This window comes from Carcharhinus amblyrhynchos, chromosome 18, assembly GCF_965287045.1.
Source record: "Carcharhinus amblyrhynchos chromosome 18, sCarAmb.v2.hapA, whole genome shotgun sequence".
NCBI classification, from domain to species: Eukaryota; Metazoa; Chordata; class Chondrichthyes; order Carcharhiniformes; family Carcharhinidae; genus Carcharhinus; species Carcharhinus amblyrhynchos.
The window spans coordinates 10,759,450-10,779,227 of NC_137341.1; the positions used below are offsets into that span (position 1 = coordinate 10,759,450).

Sequence of the window (19,778 nt, forward strand, 5' to 3'; positions counted from 1 at the left end):
AACAATACTTTTCACTGTATACAACACATGTGATGATAATAAATCAAAAAAACAGACAATTCATTTAAATACTAGACTATTATTTTTGATGCTACAACTGCAGGATGGCTTCATTTCAGCTTTATTTTGACTGAAACAGATGCCATCTCCTCGCACAACCTCATTCTAGTTGTTTCCTGTACTTTATTCCTGCAACATAAAGACACAATACACAGGCAAGTTGAAGTTAGAACAAAAATAGAAAATGAAGTGAATTTACACCCGGTCCAACAACAAGCAACATCTGAGGAATGGAGGTGGTGGGGGGGGAGAGGTGGAGGTGTATTTGCCTATATTTGACCCCCCCAACTATTAGCCCCCCCCATCCCAATCCAATAATATCAGAGCATGGGGGGGGTGCTTGCTTGTGTTTGACCCCTCAATCCTACCCCACCCCCAATTAGCCCCCATTCCTGATCCAACATCTGAGGAGATATTTCTTCATCCAAAGAGTGGTGAGCCTGTGGAATTCATTACCACAGGAAGTAGTTGATGCCAAAACATTGAATGTATTCAAGAGGCAGCTGGATATAGCATTTGGAGCAAACGGGATCAAAGGTTATGAGGAGAAAGCAGGAATAGACTATTAAGTTGGACAGCAGCCACGATTGTGATGAATGGCGGAGCATACTCAAAGGGCCAAATGGCCTCCTCCTGTTCCAATCTTCTATGTTTCTATCTGTGTGGAAGATAGACAAGTTAACATTTCAGGTATGGATGTTAGTCAGACAGGAAGAAGCACCATTTAAAACAAAAGAGGGAAAATTAATATGCAAAGACACAAACAATGAAAAATAAATCTTTGGAGTGATTGAATATAAAAAGCAAGAGATTGTTAAGTCACAGAAATGCTGCATGAGGCAAAATGAGGGAAATCAAATAAAAGATAGATACGAGAGAGCAAAAGTAATTAAAAGTGTGTATGGAAAGGGAAGAATGAAAACCTGGCAAAGCAAACCATCCACTAGTAGACTGCTAGAAAAAAAGTCATAGAAACATGGAGGCCCTTTGGCCCATTGAGTTTGCAAAACATCTGATCTCCCACCTAATCCCATTTACCAATAGAATCGTAGAAACTTCAAAAATCAATCAATGCTTAAATTAAGATGGGGATTGTCACTACTCTGCTCACCCCACTCTTAGCACCAAATAACTTCTTACTCCAGATCTCAACTTGCCAGCAGCCCCTTCATAAAATGAGTTATAACCAGAGCCTGAAGTGCGTACTGTTGTCAAATATTCCCCGCACCACTAGATTGATTATATTTCAAAAGTAGTTCATTGCCTGTAAAAAGCATCAGAACGTCTTAAGATAGTGAAAGGCGCTATAGAAATACAAGTTCTCCCTCAAAGGGCTGAGGAGCGAGTTGCTCCTGGTGTTATTGCTGGAGCTGATTCCTCCGGCCGACAGGTGGCGCTGTGCCTAGCAGAGCGATCCCTCTTGCTGCCGGTGGCGGCTCTTTGTTGTAGAGCGGGAGGTCAAGGTTCCTGGGCCTAGTGCTCACGCTGTGAATCCTCGGTCTGGGTTAGGGCGCTGAGGCGGTGGCAGTTGTGAAGATGCAGGAGCTCATTTCCAATGTGGAGCACATCAGGTTCGAGCTGGAGATGGCGGTGGAGCAGCAGCTCGGGGCGCAGCCGCTGCCTTTCCCCGGCATGGACAGTGAGTGAGGGGAAGAGGGACACAACACAACAAACTCACCCCATCCAACTACCCTCCCAACCATAACTGCCCGCCCCACCACTCCTACCCCTCTACCCCCAACTAACCCCTACCCCCCAACCTCCAACGACCAGACCTCCAACTGCCCACCCCCTCCCCAACTTCCACAGCCCACCCCCCTCCTACCCGGCCCCCTCCTAACTCCCCCCCCCCCCCCCCCATGTGAGTTAATGCATTTTGGAAAGTCTAATACAGATGGAAAATACACAGTAAATGGCAGTATTGATAGGCAGAGGGATCTGGGTGTACAGGTACGCAGGTCACTGAAAGTGGCAATGCAGCTGAAGCAGGTAGTCAGGAAGGCATACGGCATGCTTGCCTTCATTGGCCAGGGCATTGAGTTTAAAAATTGGCAAGTTATGTTGCAGATTTATAGAATCTTAGGCTGCACTTGAAATATAGTGTTCAATTCTGGTTATCACACAACCAGAAGGATGTGGAGACTTTGGAGAGGGTACAGAAAAGATTTACCAAGATGTTGCCTGGTATGGAGAACATAAGAAATAGGAGCAGGAGTAAGCCATCTAGCCCTTCGAGCCTGCCCCACCATTCAATAAGATCATGGCTGATCTGTCGCTGCTCAGTTCCACTTTCCCGCTTTCTCCCCATAACCCTTAATCCCCTCTCTTATCAAAAACCCATCAACCCGCGTCTTAAAAATATTTAGCGAGGCAGCCTCCACCACTTCAACGGGGCATTAGCTATGAAGAGAGGTTGGAGAAACCTGGTTTGTTCTCACTGGAGCGACAGAAGTTGAGGGCAACCTGATAGAAATCTACAAGATAATGAGAGGCATGGACAGAGTGGATAGTCAGAAGCTTTTTCCCAAGGCGGAAGAGTCAATTACTAGGGGGCACAGATTTAAGGTGTGAGTGGCAAGGTTTAAAGAAGATATACGAGGCAGATTTTTTACAGAGTAGTAGGTGCCTGGAACTTGTTGCCAGGGGAGGCATTGGAAGCAGATATGGTAATGACTTTTAAGGGGCATTTGGACAAATACATGAATAGGATGGGAATGGAGGGATATGGTCCCTGGAAGAGTAAGGAGTTTTAGTTCAGTTGGGCAGCATGGTTGGTACAGGCTTGGAGGACTAAAGGGCCTGTTCCTGTGCTTTAATTTTCTTTGTCCTTTGTTTTTTATTGTTTGAAGGTACTTTGGTAAAGTGCCTGGACATATTTTCCTATATTGAAAATGTTTTACAAATTGAAACAGAAGTTGACAGAATGTGGCAAGTCTGGAAAGCAAGTTTGGAATTAGAATTGAATGTAATGTGTATTCTGAATAATAGCAGCATGTTTTTCCATAATGTTGCTTAACTGACGACTTGCATTGAGGGGAGTTCTTGTGGTTTGTGCAAGGACCTTGTAGACCATACCTTTGTAAACCAGAGGCTAGATGGTCAGTCGGTATACTACAGTGTTGAAGTGTGGGGTGTCACTTTTGTGGTGTTGTCACAGTAGTAACCATCATCATTAAGATGACATTGTTGTAGTGTTGGCATCTTCCACGGAAATCATTTTGGTGTACATGCTAAGAAGTTGAGCTTTTTCCTTCCAATATTCTGTGGTTATATATAGTGTTGGCAAGTGCTGAGTTTAATTATTGAATTGATTTTTTTTTAACCATTAACATTATAGAACATAAATAAGAGCAGGAGCAGATTGTTCAATCTGAGAGCTGTGCTTCAACGTTTCTTATGATCATGGATGATCTTCCTGCACTAGCGCCAAATCACTTCAATTTGTTTGTATCCATAAACCTACTGATTTCTGTCTTGAACAGAATTAACAGCTGAGTGTTCACATTCCTCTGGGGTAATGACTTCCAAAGATCCGTGGCACTCTGAGCAAAAAATCTCTGCTTGATGCCTTATCCTGAGACTGATCTCTCCATCTAGAATCCTCTCCCAGCATCTGTCCTGTTAGATTTTTGTGTCTCAATGAGAAACTTCTAAATTCCAATGTTAGCTTATGCTTCTAAATCTCTCCTTTTGAGGGCAATTCAGTCCTCTCACGGATGAGCCAAATGAACCTTTCTTAGGGCAAATATATCCTTCCTTTGGCAAGGAGACCAAAACTGTACTCTAATTGTTGCCTTAGCAAGATTTTACACAATTGGAGTAACATTTGCTGGTGAAAATATAAATGTGCACAAACGTTATTGTGGCATGTTACAGCTGAAATGCATTGTACCACATAGAGGGATTTCCCCACATGGTAAGTTACCAACCTGTGCTGTTCTGGAAAGGTGTTGAACTGAGGAGCTGAAAGGTAAAGCAGATAACACCACCTTCTCGAGTTTTACCCATGCACACTCTGGGACCTGTCCTCTTGACTGAGTGTATATGAAAGCTTCAGTAAGTATCATCCAGGGTGTTTGTAAAGATCATGAATTGAGTGTGACGCTTGGGAAGTTTTCATAGTGACAAACCGGTTACTATTGACAATTCCCCTTTCCTTCCCCACTCCCTAACTATATGCAGTTCTTAAACTGCCAGCAGATGTGTACTTAACACTGGGATGCTGCGTGAATCACTGCCTTTGGATAGTCCAGGTCAAGTTGGTATCATTGCATTCTCTGGCTAGCTGCTACTCTCATCTTTCTCTCGGGTGACCAGAGCAATGATTAACACCTTCTCTCCTGAAGAAACAGGAGTATTGGATGGGCAGAATGGAGAGCACATTCAGACTGATCCACTTTGTCCAGCGGTCAATCTGTGTAAACGCAGTTGCAACTTTCTTTTAAACTGGTGCCACTTTGGACACTTTCATGACCAGCATGAAAGAGCGGTTAGCATCCTCCTCCTGTACGCTGTCGTCTCTCTTGTCCCACCTGCTGAAGCTTTTTTAAAGTCAATGTAGGTAGTGTGCTGATTAATTTTTAAAATAAATGCAGTATTTGGTGAACCGGTGCACCATTGTAAACTCACTTGTCAGCATTCTCATGTCTGGCCTCCGTTCACTAATGGGCATCCACCTCAGTCATTGCGGGTAGTGGTGGTGGAACTGTTTGAGATTGCCCAATTCAGACGCCTTGCATTCATGCAGGAGGATAGAATAAATGGCTTTTGAGCAACAGAGGAACTGGTTTTCCTGGTTGGCAAGTCTTGGACGAGAGAATATGGATGAGGAGTTGGAGCCTGATCCTTTTGAAATGAAATTAGAAAATACTTCTACAGACAAAGGGTGGCAGAAATTTGAGAATCTTTCCAAACTGTAGTTGATGCTCAAATAAAAGCAAAATACTGTGGATGTTGTAAATCTAAAATAAAAACAGCAAATGCTGGATAAACTCAGCAGTCCTGGCAGCATCTATGGACAGAGAATCACAGTTAACATTTCAAGTCTACGGACTCGATGTTAACTCTACTTCTCTCTCACAGATGCTGCCAGACGTGCTGAGTTTATACAGCATTTTTTTTGTATTATTAAAGCAGTTGAGGCTTGGTTAATTTTAAATTGCGATTGATAGATTTTTCTTCTTTAAAGATATAAGACGATATGGGGCAAAGGTGGGTATATGGAACTAGGTCAGAGATCAGCCATGATCTCAATAAGTGACAGAACAGGCTCAAAGGGACAAATGACCCATTCCTGTTCGTGTACAAGTAGCCTCAACTTACATAATTATAACTGAAACTTTCCAGAACTAGTGAACTTTTAAAACGTGTGCTTTTTATTTCTCCCTCAGAGTCGGGGGCAGCAGTCTGTGAATTCTTTTTGAGGGCATCATGTGGAAAGGGTAAGTGATCTGGGCTGAGCTGTTTCCATCTTCAATTCTCTGCTGCTTTCCAGTCTACTTCAGTCCGTTAGTGATGTTGTAATCCGTTTGTTGGGACCAGAGCTCCTATCACTGTGCTTCGGTCAGATGCCCTATTGTGTTTTACTGTACATGAGGTCTTCTCATTGTGGGGTGGTGGATGAGTGGCAGGCAGGGTGTCACTGCTTGCTTCCTGAAGGCTCCTTTTCACACCCCACCACCCCTGCCCATTTAGATCTGTTTTATCTTGTGATGGCAGGGGAAAGATCTGAAGCAAGCTGTCTTCCCACAAAGAAAAGGAGAGTCACTTTGACAGTTCTCACACGCCAGTCCCCGACTGAGTAATGCATTGACAGAAATCGGGAAGCAGCTCATTAGTCAGCTTTCTCGGCTGCGTAATGTTTCCTGGACAGGGAGAACAGCAGGGTGAGGTGAGGGAGGGAAGATAATACAGTAATGAGGCCCACTAATGTCAGACAAAGTGTTTCTTCACCATAACTTTAATCCATGCTGCCAGTGAGGTGGAGAGTCTGGACTATTGACCTGTAGCTGTGATTTCCTGTTTAAGGCATTCTCAGTCTTGGTCCTGATTTCAGGAGAGGATGGTGACCTGATTATTTCCACAAAGAGTGAAGAAAATTCATTGGGCAGTTCATTTCAGCCCCCAGTGTTCCAGTGTGTTTCCTGAACATTGTGTGCTAGCTTGCTCCTCTGTAGGAGTTAGCTGCAATGTTGAAGGCAGAGGGAATATTTTCTATCATCCGGAAAATGTATCCAATTCCATCCCACTGACAAACGCTGTATATTCCTCATATCAAACAAATCACAATTCCCGAGTCACTCTATAAAATGTGTAAGTTGCTGCTCTTCATTCTGTGTTAAGTAATCAGATTTCTACCATGCACCTAGAGCCTCTGCCTCTGTGAAAACCCCGCCTGTGGATTTTTTTCCTCTTCATCCCCAAAACAGAATGGAGAAGTGTCCTGTGTTGAGGGACTGCTCTGCTGATTGAACCTAATTTTGCATTGCAGGTGGAATGTGCCCCTTTCGCCACATCAGTGGTGAGAAGACGGTGGTGTGCAAACACTGGCTGAGGGGGCTCTGCAAGAAAGGAGATCAGTGTGAATTCTTACACGAGTACGACATGACCAAGATGCCTGAGTGCTATTTTTATTCCAAGTTTGGTGAGAGTTCCCTCCTTGCGGTTTCCAAACACAACTAGGTGTCTAATCGCAGTCAAGGGTGGGAAGGGCAAGTTTTGTATCTCTGGTGATCTAGGGCAGCACAGTGGTCCAGTGGTTAGTATTGCTGCCTCACAGCAGTGGGGACCCAGGTTCGATCCTGGCCTTGAGTGATTGTCTGTGTGGAGTCTGCACATTCTCCCCGTATCTGGGTGGGTTTCCTCTGGATGCTCCAGTTTCCTCCCACAGTCCAAGATGTGCAGGTTAGGTGGATTGGCCGTGCTAAATTACCACTTGGTATCCAAAGATGTATACGTTAGAGAGATAAGCGGGATAAGTGTGTGGGGCTGGGGGATAGAGCAGGGGTGGATGGGCCTGCATTAGGTGCTCTGTTGGAGAGTCGGTGCAGACTTGATGGGCTGGGTGGCCTTCTTCTGCTTTGTACGGATTCTGTAACATTCTGTGAATGATGGCAAAGTGGTTAACTTACTGAAATAGAATGTGCCGCAACTCCCCTATGTGGTAAAACCAAACGTTATGATTTTATCTTTTTTAAACCTGATGATTTAATAACATTCAAGAATAACTTTAACATTTTCATATCTTACGGGCAGTGCAGTGGGTTTTATTGGTAACTGGAATTACATCACAGATTGATCAAGAGTTGGATGAACCTCTGATCACTTGGTGTCAGCTGTTATTTCTGTCTCAGAAGTTGGTTGGCTGCTGTATGCGCTTTGTTTTTGACTTTCATTTTGTTGATTTTCTTAAGAGTTTTGAGCCCATCTTCTTCCTCATCAGGAGTGGGTATACTGCATGGCCTGTGCTTTCCCATGTTCTTGGCATCATCTGTCTCCTGGAACACGCTTCCTCCTTAGAGAAACTTGTGCTGGACATAAATTAAGATCCATTTTCTTTGTACTGGGAATTAATTTCAGGAATAAGCTACAGTCGGAGTGAGGGTGGTTAGTTCAGTTGAAATACCCAGGAAGGAAATAGGTTCTGAATCAGTTGAGGGTGTGGGTGATGGGATGTCCTCAAGGCAGAAGAAGAATTGAAAGGATCTAAACAACTCCTGAAAATTGAAGAGAAATATTGGTGGCACGTGGTTCACACTGTTGCCTCAGCACCAGGGACCCATGTTTAATTCTGGTCTTGGGTGACTGTCTGTGTGGAGTTTGCACGTTCTTTGCGTGGCTTTCCTCCCACAGTCCAAAATGTGCTAGTTAGGGGATTGGCCATGCTAAATTGACCCTTAGTATCTAAAAATGTTTAGGTTAGGGGGATTAGCAGGATAAACACGTGGTGGGGAATAGGGTGGTGGGTGGGCCTGGATAAGATGCTCTTCGGAGAGTCGGTGCAGACTTGATGGGCTGAATGGCCTCCGCGTTGTAGGAATTCTATGAATACTTGTGTTTTTCTTGCTGCTTCCTTCTTGTGGCCTGTGTTTTAATTTGCTCCTTTTGCCCCCACAGGTGAATGTAGTAACAAGGAATGCCCATTTCTACACATTGACCCTGAGTCCAAAATCAAAGATTGTCCCTGGTACGACCGAGGGTTTTGTAAACACGGTAAGTACTGAGTGGTGGCGGGCCTCACTCATATACATCCTCTTCGTATTTATTGGCAGAGACCTGGTAGCGGGTTCCATTGCTCCACACTGCGCCGGAGCGAGGTGCTTGGGAGTTTGATCCAGTTTCACCTCAACGTTGGCATACTCTCCAGCAGGAGACACCCAATAGTGATTCAAAACCACCACCTAGTATGTTGTTTTTTATTCCCCCCCACTCCTCCCTACTCTAGCGTGTGGAGGGCAAGTGTGGAGGCACAGCTACCACCCTGCCTGACATCAGTAATTCCAGCCCGAGATCAGTGTTCCCAGCTGGTACTGAGTGACAATCTGCCTGGGATTTCTCTCTGTGTTGGGTGGGCACATTTCACTTTGCTTTTGTTACTCCTATCCGTTTCAAAGTAGAGACATTTTGTAAGTGTTCCTTATCAACATTGCATGAATAGCACAGATACTGTGTTAATACATTTTTAAGTGAATGCAGTTGCGTACAGCTAGGATTGATCAAATTCTTGGTGATTAATCCAACTGAATCCTGTTGGACTCCTTTTGCCATGGGTGTAAGAATGTTATTTGTTGAATTGTAATTTTGGCAGATTGCTGATTTTGAATCTTGTCTTTTGCAGGTCCCCTGTGTAGACATCGGCATACTCGGCGAGTTATCTGTGTAAATTATTTGGTAGGGTTCTGCCCCGAGGGCCCCAGCTGTAAATTCATGCAGTAAGTACACACCTACAGAGGAACATTGTAATGGGAGCAGGACATTCAGCCCCTCAAACCTGTCCCGTCATTCTGTTGGAACAGTTCAAATTGACTACTGTTACTCCTGGAAGCCCACAAGTAACAAATCTTCAGACGAGATTGATCAATGATTTTCTGACTGCCTATTGACCGTGACATCAGTAATCATTGATGTGAGCAATACTTTGGACATTGCTCAGTATATTACGGGTGGGATAATGGAGGGATGCGTGGAGGACGGAGAGAGTCCTGTACGTTGCCTGTCACTCTGTCAGCAACACTCTTGTCTGAGTCCAAAAATTGTAGGTTCAAGCCTCAAGCCCAGTGACTTGAGTATAAACCTTTGATAGTCGCAGGGCGGACTTGAGGAAGTGCTGCATTATTGTCGGTGCTTTCTTCTGGATGGGATATTAAACCAAGGCCCTGCTGGTCTCTCTAAGATCCAATGGCCATATTTTGAAGAAGAGCAGGGAGAGTTGTACTCACTGTCCTACCTATTTCTTATCTTTCTGTTAACATAACTAAAAATAAGTTACCTGGTCATTATCACATTGCAGTTAATGGGAGCTTGCTGTGAGTAAACTGGTTGCCAAGTTTCCTACATTGCAGCAGTGAAATGGCTATAAAGACATCCTGAAATGTTCTCTGCCTGTCTGTCTCTCTGAGTAAAGTTAGAGTGGCAAAGGAAGTTAGTTGGAGTATGAGAGAGATGGACTTGCTTCTCCATGAGGGGTTTGCAGTAGCCTCTCAGTCCCCAATGGAGGGAAGGAGCCTGAATCATCTTGCAGTGGGAATGATAGATCACAAGCAGCACTTCCAAAACTGTGCTACAATCTGTAACGTCATGCACTGTGAAATAAACTGTCTACTAGTAACCAATCTTCCCTTTTTAATATTTGTGCAAGCAGGGGCCTCATAGTAAAACAAACGAGGTTGGCACCACAAGAAAATATAGAAGTAATATTGATGACAAGGGCATATTCAGTTTGGGGGATATTCAATAATGTTAATTGTTGCATTGAAAAAGAACACTGATTCTTGCCTCATTTAGGTAGGTCCAGTGATGCTCTGCTCCATTCAGCTAAGGCAAGGTTTGGATCCATTCCTGGTGTGTTTGTGGCTCTTCTCATGCCTTGATCATTGTGGAGATTTATGTACTCTGTGCCAGCCCCTTGGTGCTGGATATGTTTATCCCACTAGAGCGATGGGCCTTTGAGCCCCTTATTACAGTGCGGGAGGGGTGGTGGTGGACTAGGAGTGCTGTTTACCGTCACTGCTACTTAATGCCAAATCCATTCCAAGTGCAGAATGTGGAAAAACAGCAGTCAGGAACCTTTGATGTCAGAAAGACATTCAGCCCTGTGTTAAAGCTGATGTAATGTTAGGAACTGTTACCATGTGTATTTATGGCTTGTATAACTTTCTCAGTATCACTGCAGTCGCATTGAATGTTGTAACCATTCACTTTCTATAATAGATGTACTCAAGGTGGGTGGGTCAGTTTTTGATGTAAAGCCCATATAGTTTTATTGAGCAATAGTTACCCAGGTTCTTAAATGATAAAAGGGGTTGAAATATGTGGATATGGAGAAATTACTTCCTCTGGTAGGAGGAGTACAGAACAACATAACATCATCTTCAAGTCAAAGCTAGCCATTTTTTTTCCAATCATTGGACATGGTGTCACTGGCTGGCCAGCATTTATTGGTCATCCTTAGTTGCCTTTGAGAAGGTAGTGGTGAGCTGCCTTCTTGAATTGCTACAGTGCATGTGCTGTGGATTGACCCACAATGCTGTTAGGGAGGGAATTCCAGGATTCTGACCCAGCAACTGCGAAGGGACAGCAACATATTTCTAAGTCAGGATGGTGAGGGGCTTGGAGGGAAACTTGCAGGTGGTGGTGTTCCTATTTATCTGCTGGCCTTGTCCTACTAGATGGACATGGTTGTGGGTTTTGAAGATGCTGTCTGAGGATTGCTGGTGAATTCTTGCAGTGCATCTTGTAGATAATAGCAACAGTGTGTACTGAGCTTGGTGATGGAGGGTGTGGATGTTTGTGCATATACTAATCAAGCAGCTGCTTTGTCCTGGATGGTGTTGAGCTTCTTGTATTGTTGGAGCTGCACCCATCCAGGCAAGTGGGGAGTATTCCATCACATTCCTGACTTATGCCTTGTAGATGGTGGACAGTCTTTGGTGAGTCAGGAGATGAGTTACTCACCAGAGTTTTCCTAGCCTCTGACCTGTTCTTGTAGCCTTGTGTTTACATGGCCAGTCCAGTTGAGTCCATTTGAGAGTCAAATCAGGGAGCACATATCTATACAAAAGGCAACAGAAAAATCATGTCCTCAATGGAGGAGGGGGCAGGGAATTGAAATTTTAATTTTAGTTATGTAAGGATATTGAACAATCTTGGACCTGAGATGGGGAAATGAAGTTCAAATACAGACCAGCCATGATGTAAAGTGGTTAACAGCACTGGCTCAAGGGGTTGAATGGCCTCTTGATGTTTCTAAATCGCTGCAGGCATTTTGAGTTGCAATCCAGTAATGATTAGCAATGTGTCCTATAGATCGGAGGGTGGCTGAATGAGTTGCTTGCGCAGGGCTCTCATGGTTTATGGTGTCCTGTGATGTAAGTGTATTGCAGGCCTGTAGCACCTAGTCATTTATCATCCTCTACATGTTGAAGTTTGGAAATCGAGGAACCATTAAATTGTGTCAGGGAGCCAGTTGGATTTTACACTTAAATTTAACAAAAGTGTTTACAACCTATTCCTCTCGCGCTGGCTTCTCTCTTTGTTTGCTGTCCACGGAAGTGAAGATTTATTCCAAAACATTTTTTATTCCCTCCATCAGCCCTCGGTTTGAGCTGCCAATGGGTACTGGTGTTGACCAACCACCGTTACAACCACAGCAACTGATACTTCAAAAGGTGAGCTACCTCCTATTTATTTGATATGTTACTCTTTCTGAATCTTTTCCTTTCCTTTTCATCGAATGCTGCTGCTATTGCTAATAATCAGAGTGTTCTCTGTCCACAGCCTCTGTCTAAAGAATGATTTGGGCTCACTTTGTGGAGCTGATAGACATCCTCTATAATAGAGAGGAAAAGCAAAACAAAGAAGATTTCTGTGTTCAGCTTCTGCCCAGAATGGGTACTTGGGGTCAGCTGGGTTAGCACAGCATCTCAGTGGGGCAATATTTCAGACATTGCATGGTGTAGCACTAAACAATATGGATCTAGGTGCCAGACTCGATCGCTGGACTTTGCTGAATTAAGTCCTTTCAGTCAGGACAAAGGTGCTACAATTGGCCCTAGGCCAGGAAGTCAAACATCAGCCAATGTTCCTACTATTGATTGCTGCAAAGCTCACTATGTTGGATGTAGACAGGATCAAGCTGGACATGGATATCACTGGTCAAGTGTCTGCCATGGGCAGCACAGTGGTTAGCGCTGCTGCCTCTCAGCATCGGGGACCTGGGCTTGATTCCCGTTTGGGTCACTGTCTGCGGAGTCTGCACATTCTCCTTGTGTCGGCATAGGTTTCCTCCGGGTGCTCCGGTTTCCTCCCACTGTCCGAAAGACATGCTGGTTAGGTGCATTGGTCGTGTTAAATTCTCCCTCAATGTACCTGAATGGGCATTGGAGTGTGGCGACTAGGGGATTTTCACAGTAACTTCATTGTGTTGTTAATGTAAGCCTACTTGTGACGAATAAATAAACTTTAAAACTGGCCTACTCAGTTGGAGCTCACACATTAGTGGACAGTTGTGAGGCCATGTTGAGTTACCAGCACTTGGAGATCACACTGCAGGCAGCAACTATTGGGCTTTTGGTGTGAGACAAGACGAGCAATGTATGTACCGTTGAACTGTCTACGCTCCAAAAAATGTGATATATAAGATCTCGTTTTTAGCCTGGGCTGAGTGACAGAATTCTTATTGGTTCAAGCTCTGCTGCTGAGTTACACTTGTCATCTTGACTGTGACATCAATGTGGCACTTAAATTAAAAGTTTGGAAATTGATCTGAGGCAGTAGCTTTCTTTGAATTCAGCCTTGTATTTTTAATTTTTCTGTATATGCACCCAGTTCCATGTAATCTTGAGGGCAATGAGGGATGGGCAATAAATGCCAGCGACACCCACATTCTGGGAATGAATAAATTAAAAGAAACAAGAAGACAAAGCAGTCTTAACAATCCTGTGCTAATACCTTTCTTTCTTTTCTCCGCAGCAAAATTTTGCCCCGTATCTTCAGCGACCATCCTCTCTGATACAGATTCCTAGCACCAACGTTTCTGTCGGACAGCAGAAGTCGAGTACACAATCTGGTGGAACAGTGCAGCAATCCCAGTTTCAGTCATTGTCAAATCGAGGCCCTAGACCATTGGAACAAGTCACATGTTATAAGGTAAATGGAGGCTAATTGACAGATTATTGTTATTGAGAATTTAATGAAGGTAAATGATTGTTACTTCATAAGTGGCCGTGTTCTGCCTTTTTTAATAAGCTAGCATTTGTTGGCTGTCCCTCTTTGCCCCCGAAGGTGATGGTGAGCCACCATGTGAACTGCTGCAGTACCTATGTCTTCATTTAATTTATTCATTCCCAGAATGTGGGTGTCATTGGCATCTATTGCCCATCCCTCATTGCCCTCAAGATTACACGGAACTGGGTGCGTATCCAGAAAAATTACAAAATTAAGGTTGAATTCAAAGAAAGCTGCTGCCTCAGATCAATTTCCAAACTTAAATTAAGTGCTGACAGGTAGTATGTTCCAGGTTTTTGATGCTGCAGCAGTGAAGGAACAGCGAGTTCCAAGTCAGGGTGATGTGTGTCTTCGAGGACAACTTGCATGGTGGTGACATTCCTGTGCATCTGCTGCCCTTGTCTTTCTAGGTAGTAGAGGTTCCCAGTTTGGAAGGTGCTGTTGAAGGAGCCTTGGTGAGTTGCTGCAGTGCATCTTGTAAGTGGTACACACTGCTGCTGCTGCTGCTACTGTGCACTGATGGTGGAGGGAGTGAATAATTAGGGTGATGGATGCTTTAACACTGGCTAATTTATCCCAGTCTACTTGAGGACAATTAATTTAGAAAAGGCATCGGTGATAGTTAACTTTAGAATAGAGATTACCACACACTTTTTGGCTAATCTGTCATTTCCCCAGCAGTTCACTTCTAATATATTAAAGAAAGATACATTAGATAGGAACAGCAGATGATAAATCCAACCCACCACCACCCACCTGATTGCCCGAGAGACCGCAGGTCTGTATCGTGGCCGTATATATTTTTGATGTTGGAGCATCCACCACCTCAGGTATAGAAAATTCCAAAGATTCACAATCTGTTGAGTGAGGAAATTTCTCCTCTTTGTCCTAACAGTGCCTCCATGTTGTAGATTCCATGGCCTGGGGAAACAGTGTATTTGCCCTGTCACACCCCTTCATAATCTTCAATGTTTCAAAATCACTTCTATTCTTAATGTCAGGGAATATAGACCCAATTTACTCAGCCTCTCATCGTAGGACAATCTCCTCATCCCAGTGACCAGTCTGGTGAACCTTCGCTGTACTACCTCCAATGCAAGTATATGCTTCCCTAAGTATGGAAACCAGAATTCGCACAGTATTCCTGGTGCGATTTCAACATAATTGTAACAAGACTTTCTCGTTCTGCTACTCCAATTCCCTCACAATGAAGACCAATGTGCCATTTGCTTTCCTAATGCTTGTCGTACCTGCACACTGTATTCTTGGATCCTTTGAAGGAGGACATCCAGGTCTGTCTGAACATCAACACTTACAAGTTTCTCACTTAAAAATGGAAAAGCAGATTTTTTTTAATGATGACCAAAGTGAGTAACCTCATATTTCTCATTATACTCCATCTGCCATCTTGTTGCATACTCACTTAACCTGTTTATATGTCTCTATGTTGTCCTCAAAGCTTTGACTCCCACTTAGCTTTGTATTGTCAGCAAACTTGGATACATTACTCTCTGTCCCTTCATCTACGGCATTAATATGATTGTAAGACCAGAGCGCACCACCAGTTACAGCCTGACAACTTAAACATGTCCATTTATCCCACTGCTCTCTACTTCCTGACTGTTAACTAATCCACTATCCTTGCTAATAAATTACCCCCAGTTACATGAACTCTCATCTTGTGTTTAGTCTTTTGTGTGGCATCTTATTAAGTACATCATGAAAATCCAACACTACATCTACTGGTCCCCCTTTATTTACCGTACAAGTTACATAAGAATCATAGAATTCCTACGGTGCAGAAGGAGGCCATTTGGCCAATCAAGCCTGTACCGACAACAATCCCACCCAGGCGCCACGTATTTACCCTGCTAGTCTCCCTGACACTAAGGGGCAATTTAGCACGGCCAATCAACCTAACCCGCACATCCTTAAAAAAAAAAGTTAATAAAATTGTCAAACGATTTCCATTTCATAAAACCACATTGGTTTGTTCTAAGTATATTATGCATTTTTGTGTGCATTGATAAGATTTCCTTAAAAATGTAATTTCCAGCACTTGCCTGTCTTGTAACTGACTTGTACCAGGGAACGTTACTGTATTGTTTTTCTCACTAGCGCCAGGGACCCAGGTTTGATTCTTGGCTTGGGTCACTGTCCATGCAGAGTCTGCACATTTTCCCCGTGTCTGTGTGGGTTTCCTCTGGGTGCTCAGGTTTACTCCCTCAATAAGAAAGATGTGCTGGTTAGGTGGATTGGCCATGCTAAATTCTCCCTCAGTGTACTTGAACAGGTGTGGCAAAGAGGAGATTTTCACTGTAACTTCATTGCAGTGTTAATGTAAGCCTACTTGTGAGACTAATAGATAAACTGTAAAACTCTCCAAGGAGTGTACCAGTTTGCTTTTAAGGTGTTCATTGGCTGGGACATGGTGACCTCAAATGATTTGGATAGTGGTGATGGGTTTTGCTTCACCAGATGTAACCTGTGTAGTCCAGCATAGTCACATATATTGTCTATGTTCAAATGGGTTGACTTCGTTCAAAGAATATTACAGCACGGTATTCTGGTATATTTCACATATAATATTGAGTTGATTGCACCTGGATCCTTCTATAAAATGAATTGGACTATCTTAGTAGTGTTGCTTCATCACCGTCCAGGACCAGGAAGAAGTTTGAATATACTCATTATGTATCTCTTATCGCCCTACAAATCTCATGGTGCATTAATGGTATAACGATGGCCCAACTGTGCCTCTCCTCTTCCAAGTTTTAACTGACTCTGTGGCCTTGAAATAAATTGCTTTTTTTTTATTTCTAGTGTGGTGAAAAAGGACATTACGCGAACCGATGTACCAAAGGACACTTGGCATTTCTTAGCGGTCAATAGCTGACTTACTGCTGAACGATACTTTGATGCAGAATGCAAGTTCATCTGATGCCCCAGATGGAGTCTCTCTTATTCTTGGGTAGGGTTGGAAGTTGGAAAACCTAATTTATCTCCAACCTCCTTTAAGCACATTGTGACAGTTGCTACTGTAGTCTGTGCCACTGTTTTAAGGTTTGGTCTCAGGATGCACTTAACTCTGAAGAGTGAAAAGCTATTTATTAGCTTCCATTGTACCTGTTTCCAACCATACTGTTTAATGTCCCAGAAGCTTGTATTTTCCACTGAAACCTGGTACAGAATTGGCAGTGGACCGATAAAGAAACTGAGGGAGGGAGAAATGCAAAATCTCGATTGCTAAAAGATACTAAATAGTGATATTTTGATCACGCAGTTTCTGCAAGTACTTAGTTTTTTTTGTTTTTGTAAAGTTTTTTTCGATTGTGTGAGCGGTTTTGAGATGAGTATTGAGCAGAAACTGCTCAGATCTGCTTTTAGAGGCTTTTTGCAAGCGTACCTCTCAACTGTGATGGCATCACCTTGGTGCTTTGAGCAGATGTTGTGTTCCCTGTTGAACGCAGGATTGACTGCTCTTATTGTCTCCCCTCAGCCTGTTCCTTTTTCCCAGTGGAGCTGCTTGATGTTGGGATGTTCTGACTAAAGTGAGAAGTATGCTTGTATGTGAAAGTGTTGGGGGGGGCAGGCATGAAGACATCCTTAATCTAATTGGCATTGGATGGATCTACACTACATGAATAGTGTCTGAACATAATGTACCACCCAAGCTCCTATACTGATAGAAAAACCAACAGAAAATCCTGGTCAGATAACAATTTAGGTGCAATTATCTGTTGGTTTTGCAAGATGATAATTGATTAGGGTTACTTTAGGTCATGTAGAATTACTTGCTAGGGTGTCTTATTAATTTGCCTGTGCATTATATCACATTTTATAGGAAAGAAAGATTTTAGTTTTGTGACAAAATAAAATGCAATGAAAGTTGCACAAATTCTACTCTTGAAGCCTAAGTTACCTTATGATTGCCGTGTTCATTTTTATCCACTTTAATAAATATTTTTTAACAAAGACCTGTTTCCTCCTCATTTAATCTCATTTACTGGTGTATTTTGCCTTCTAGAACTTTGCTGAGAAATTTGAAGTGAATTGGTAGTTCAAAAGGTTTTGTTGTTAAGCTTCCTTTCTTGAAAATTTATTTTAAATTAGGTGAATGATTTTCAAACCAAAATGAGGCCCCAATTAAGATTCGAGGCCTTATTGGTCCACAGTAGAGGAAGGGGAGAGTCAGTGCAGACTCAATAGATCGAATTGCCTCCTTGTACACTATGGGGAATCTGTGATTTTATGGTTTGTCAAATGTCTTCAGTATATCTAGTTACAAGTTCCACAGGTTCCCCTTTATCCACCTTGCTTGTTACTTCCTCAAAGAACTCTAATGAATTAGTCAAACATGGTTTCCCCTTCACAAACCCATGTTGATTCTGCTTGATTGCATTGAGAGTTTCTAAGTGCCCCACTAGAACCTTCTTATTAATAGATCCCAGCATTTTACCTATGATCAAAGTAAAGCTAACTGCTGTTACTAACCACAATGGTGTTAAATGCGAGGGCATCCCAAATCCCAGAAGGGGGCTATCAAATGCTTGACAAAGGCAATGTAAGGTACAGCTTGGGAGGCTCTGAATTTTAAGTGTCATAACAACAAGAAAACGGGGTGAACTGCGCTGCTCTCGCAGGTGCACTCTGCACCTTTCGATACTCAGTTACTTCTTTGGAGAGTTGGGTGTTTTGTGCTGGTACTGAAGAGGCAGGATCTAAACATGGCAATGAGGCGGCTGCAGAGAGTTCGGTCCACTGTTTCGCAAGGATGCCCCACTCAGTGCACTGGGAGACTCCCCACACCCCTACGGACATTGGGACCACCACCTCCCCCACTAGTGTTATGCCTCTCACCCTATACCCTCCCCCCCCCCCCCCCCCCACCTTCCCCAACATGGGTCACCTGCATTGGAGCATCAGGCACTCCCTCCTTCCCCATCATAATCCCCTCCACAATTCACCCTTGCAAGAACCTGCTCACAGTCCCACCCTCCTGGCACACTGGTGCCCAACTAGCATCATGGTGCCTGGTGAGCACTGCCTAGCCATGCCCCTGACCACCCTGAAGGCTTCAATGGCTTCCATGCCACCCTCTGCTCCCCTTCCCCAGGCTTGACCATCGTGCCAGGTCTGTGCTAGTGGAGACCAGTCTGATTCTTGCCATTATGGCATCAAGTCCAAAGGCCCAGTGATTCCGTGCACTAGATTTTGAATGAGCTTTGCATGTTTAGATGCTACTTTAAATATGCTAATTAGCTTCAAAGAGCGCAAAGCAGTTTGAATCATTGGAGAGGAGTTGGGAACATAGCAAACTGTTTGGGACTGGGCACCAATTGGATTTTTAGCATCTTGCAGCTAAGTGGGAGGCGTGGGGAATGAATTCTCAAGCTGTGGTCAAGACAACTGAAGATTGATCTGGCACCTCCTTCAATTTGAATTTCTGAGTAGGCATGTTCCAGTCCCAGGACCCAACATTGAGTTAAACAACTTTACACAGCCCTTTTTATTATTCCATATTTTTATCGTCTCAAAGCAGAAACCCTTGCTCGAGACACTGAGTCATTAGTCTCTTGTTCTTAAGATTGCTACATCTTGTTGCAATCTCTCCCTGCTATAGTACAATGTACAACACATTTTTCCTCTATTTCCGATGAACAGCCAGAAAAACTCGGAACAACTTCGTTTTTCTTCCCTATCGATGCTGCCAGACATGCTGAGTTTTTTCAGAGTTCTGTTTTTGAAGACTGACCTTCCCTTTCCCTCCTCCCCCCCCCACCTCTCCCTTGTCTTTGCGCTTGTTAAAGATCTATTACACATCTAACATTTTTTAAAAAGTGGTCAACCTTTAAATGTCAACTTTGTTTCTCTCTTCACAAATGCTAAAAGTGAATTCTTGGGGAGAGTGAGAATTAAAACCAAGTGCATAACATACATAGTTATAACATTTTGTTAGGTAAATGGTGCTTATTAAGTCTTTTATATGCAATAAAATTTGTTTTTATTTAAGAACATGAAATTATGCAGTGTAGTTCTTTTGGTTAAAACAAGGCATTTGGATTTCTCTTTGAATGTGAAGTCCCTAAATGGATCCTCACAAGACCTTGACTAATTCTTGTGCAAAGATGTTCTTTATGTTTGGAGAATACACTCTTTGCAATTGTCATTCTAGGTCCAATTTGGAAATCACTGTCTTTCAGCAAGTCAATTTGCAGCTACCCAAATTATGATACCTGTCCTGTTCACCATTCATCTTGACTTCTATTTTCCCA

The 19,778-nt window shown here is 43.3% G+C and overlaps 1 protein-coding gene across 2 annotated transcripts; it reads left to right on the forward strand.

Annotated features, from left to right (window-relative positions):
- Positions 1–1,509: 1,509 nt before the first annotated feature.
- Positions 1,510–17,449, forward strand: cpsf4 (cleavage and polyadenylation specific factor 4). 2 transcript variants are annotated; one of them, XM_080206362.1, is made up of 8 exons: positions 1,510–1,699; positions 5,451–5,501; positions 6,551–6,703; positions 8,176–8,271; positions 8,897–8,990; positions 11,870–11,945; positions 13,249–13,425; positions 16,327–17,449. In XM_080206362.1, exons 1-8 carry the CDS (start codon positions 1,597–1,599, stop codon positions 16,393–16,395), a joined length of 819 nt encoding a protein of 272 aa, XP_080062488.1. In that variant the 5' UTR covers positions 1,510–1,596; the 3' UTR covers positions 16,396–17,449. The 2 variants fall into 2 exon arrangements, with proteins under 2 accessions (XP_080062488.1, XP_080062487.1); XM_080206361.1 differs by lacking the exon at positions 16,327–17,449 and adding an exon at positions 13,914–14,250.
- Positions 17,450–19,778: the final 2,329 nt, after the last annotated feature.

What these genes read in the sequence shown, in the direction of transcription:
- cpsf4 (XM_080206361.1), top strand. Translation starts at nt 1,597, where the DNA reads ATGCAGGAGCTCATTTCCAATGTGGAGCACATCAGGTTCGAGCTGGAG. An exon ending in CCGAGGGTTTTGTAAACACG is followed by an intron (nt 8,272 to 8,896) that starts GTAAGTACTGAG and finishes TGTCTTTTGCAG; the next exon opens with GTCCCCTGTGTAGACATCGG. An exon ending in AACAAGTCACATGTTATAAG is followed by an intron (nt 13,426 to 13,913) that starts GTAAATGGAGGC and finishes TTGTCTTTCTAG; the next exon opens with GTAGTAGAGGTTCCCAGTTT.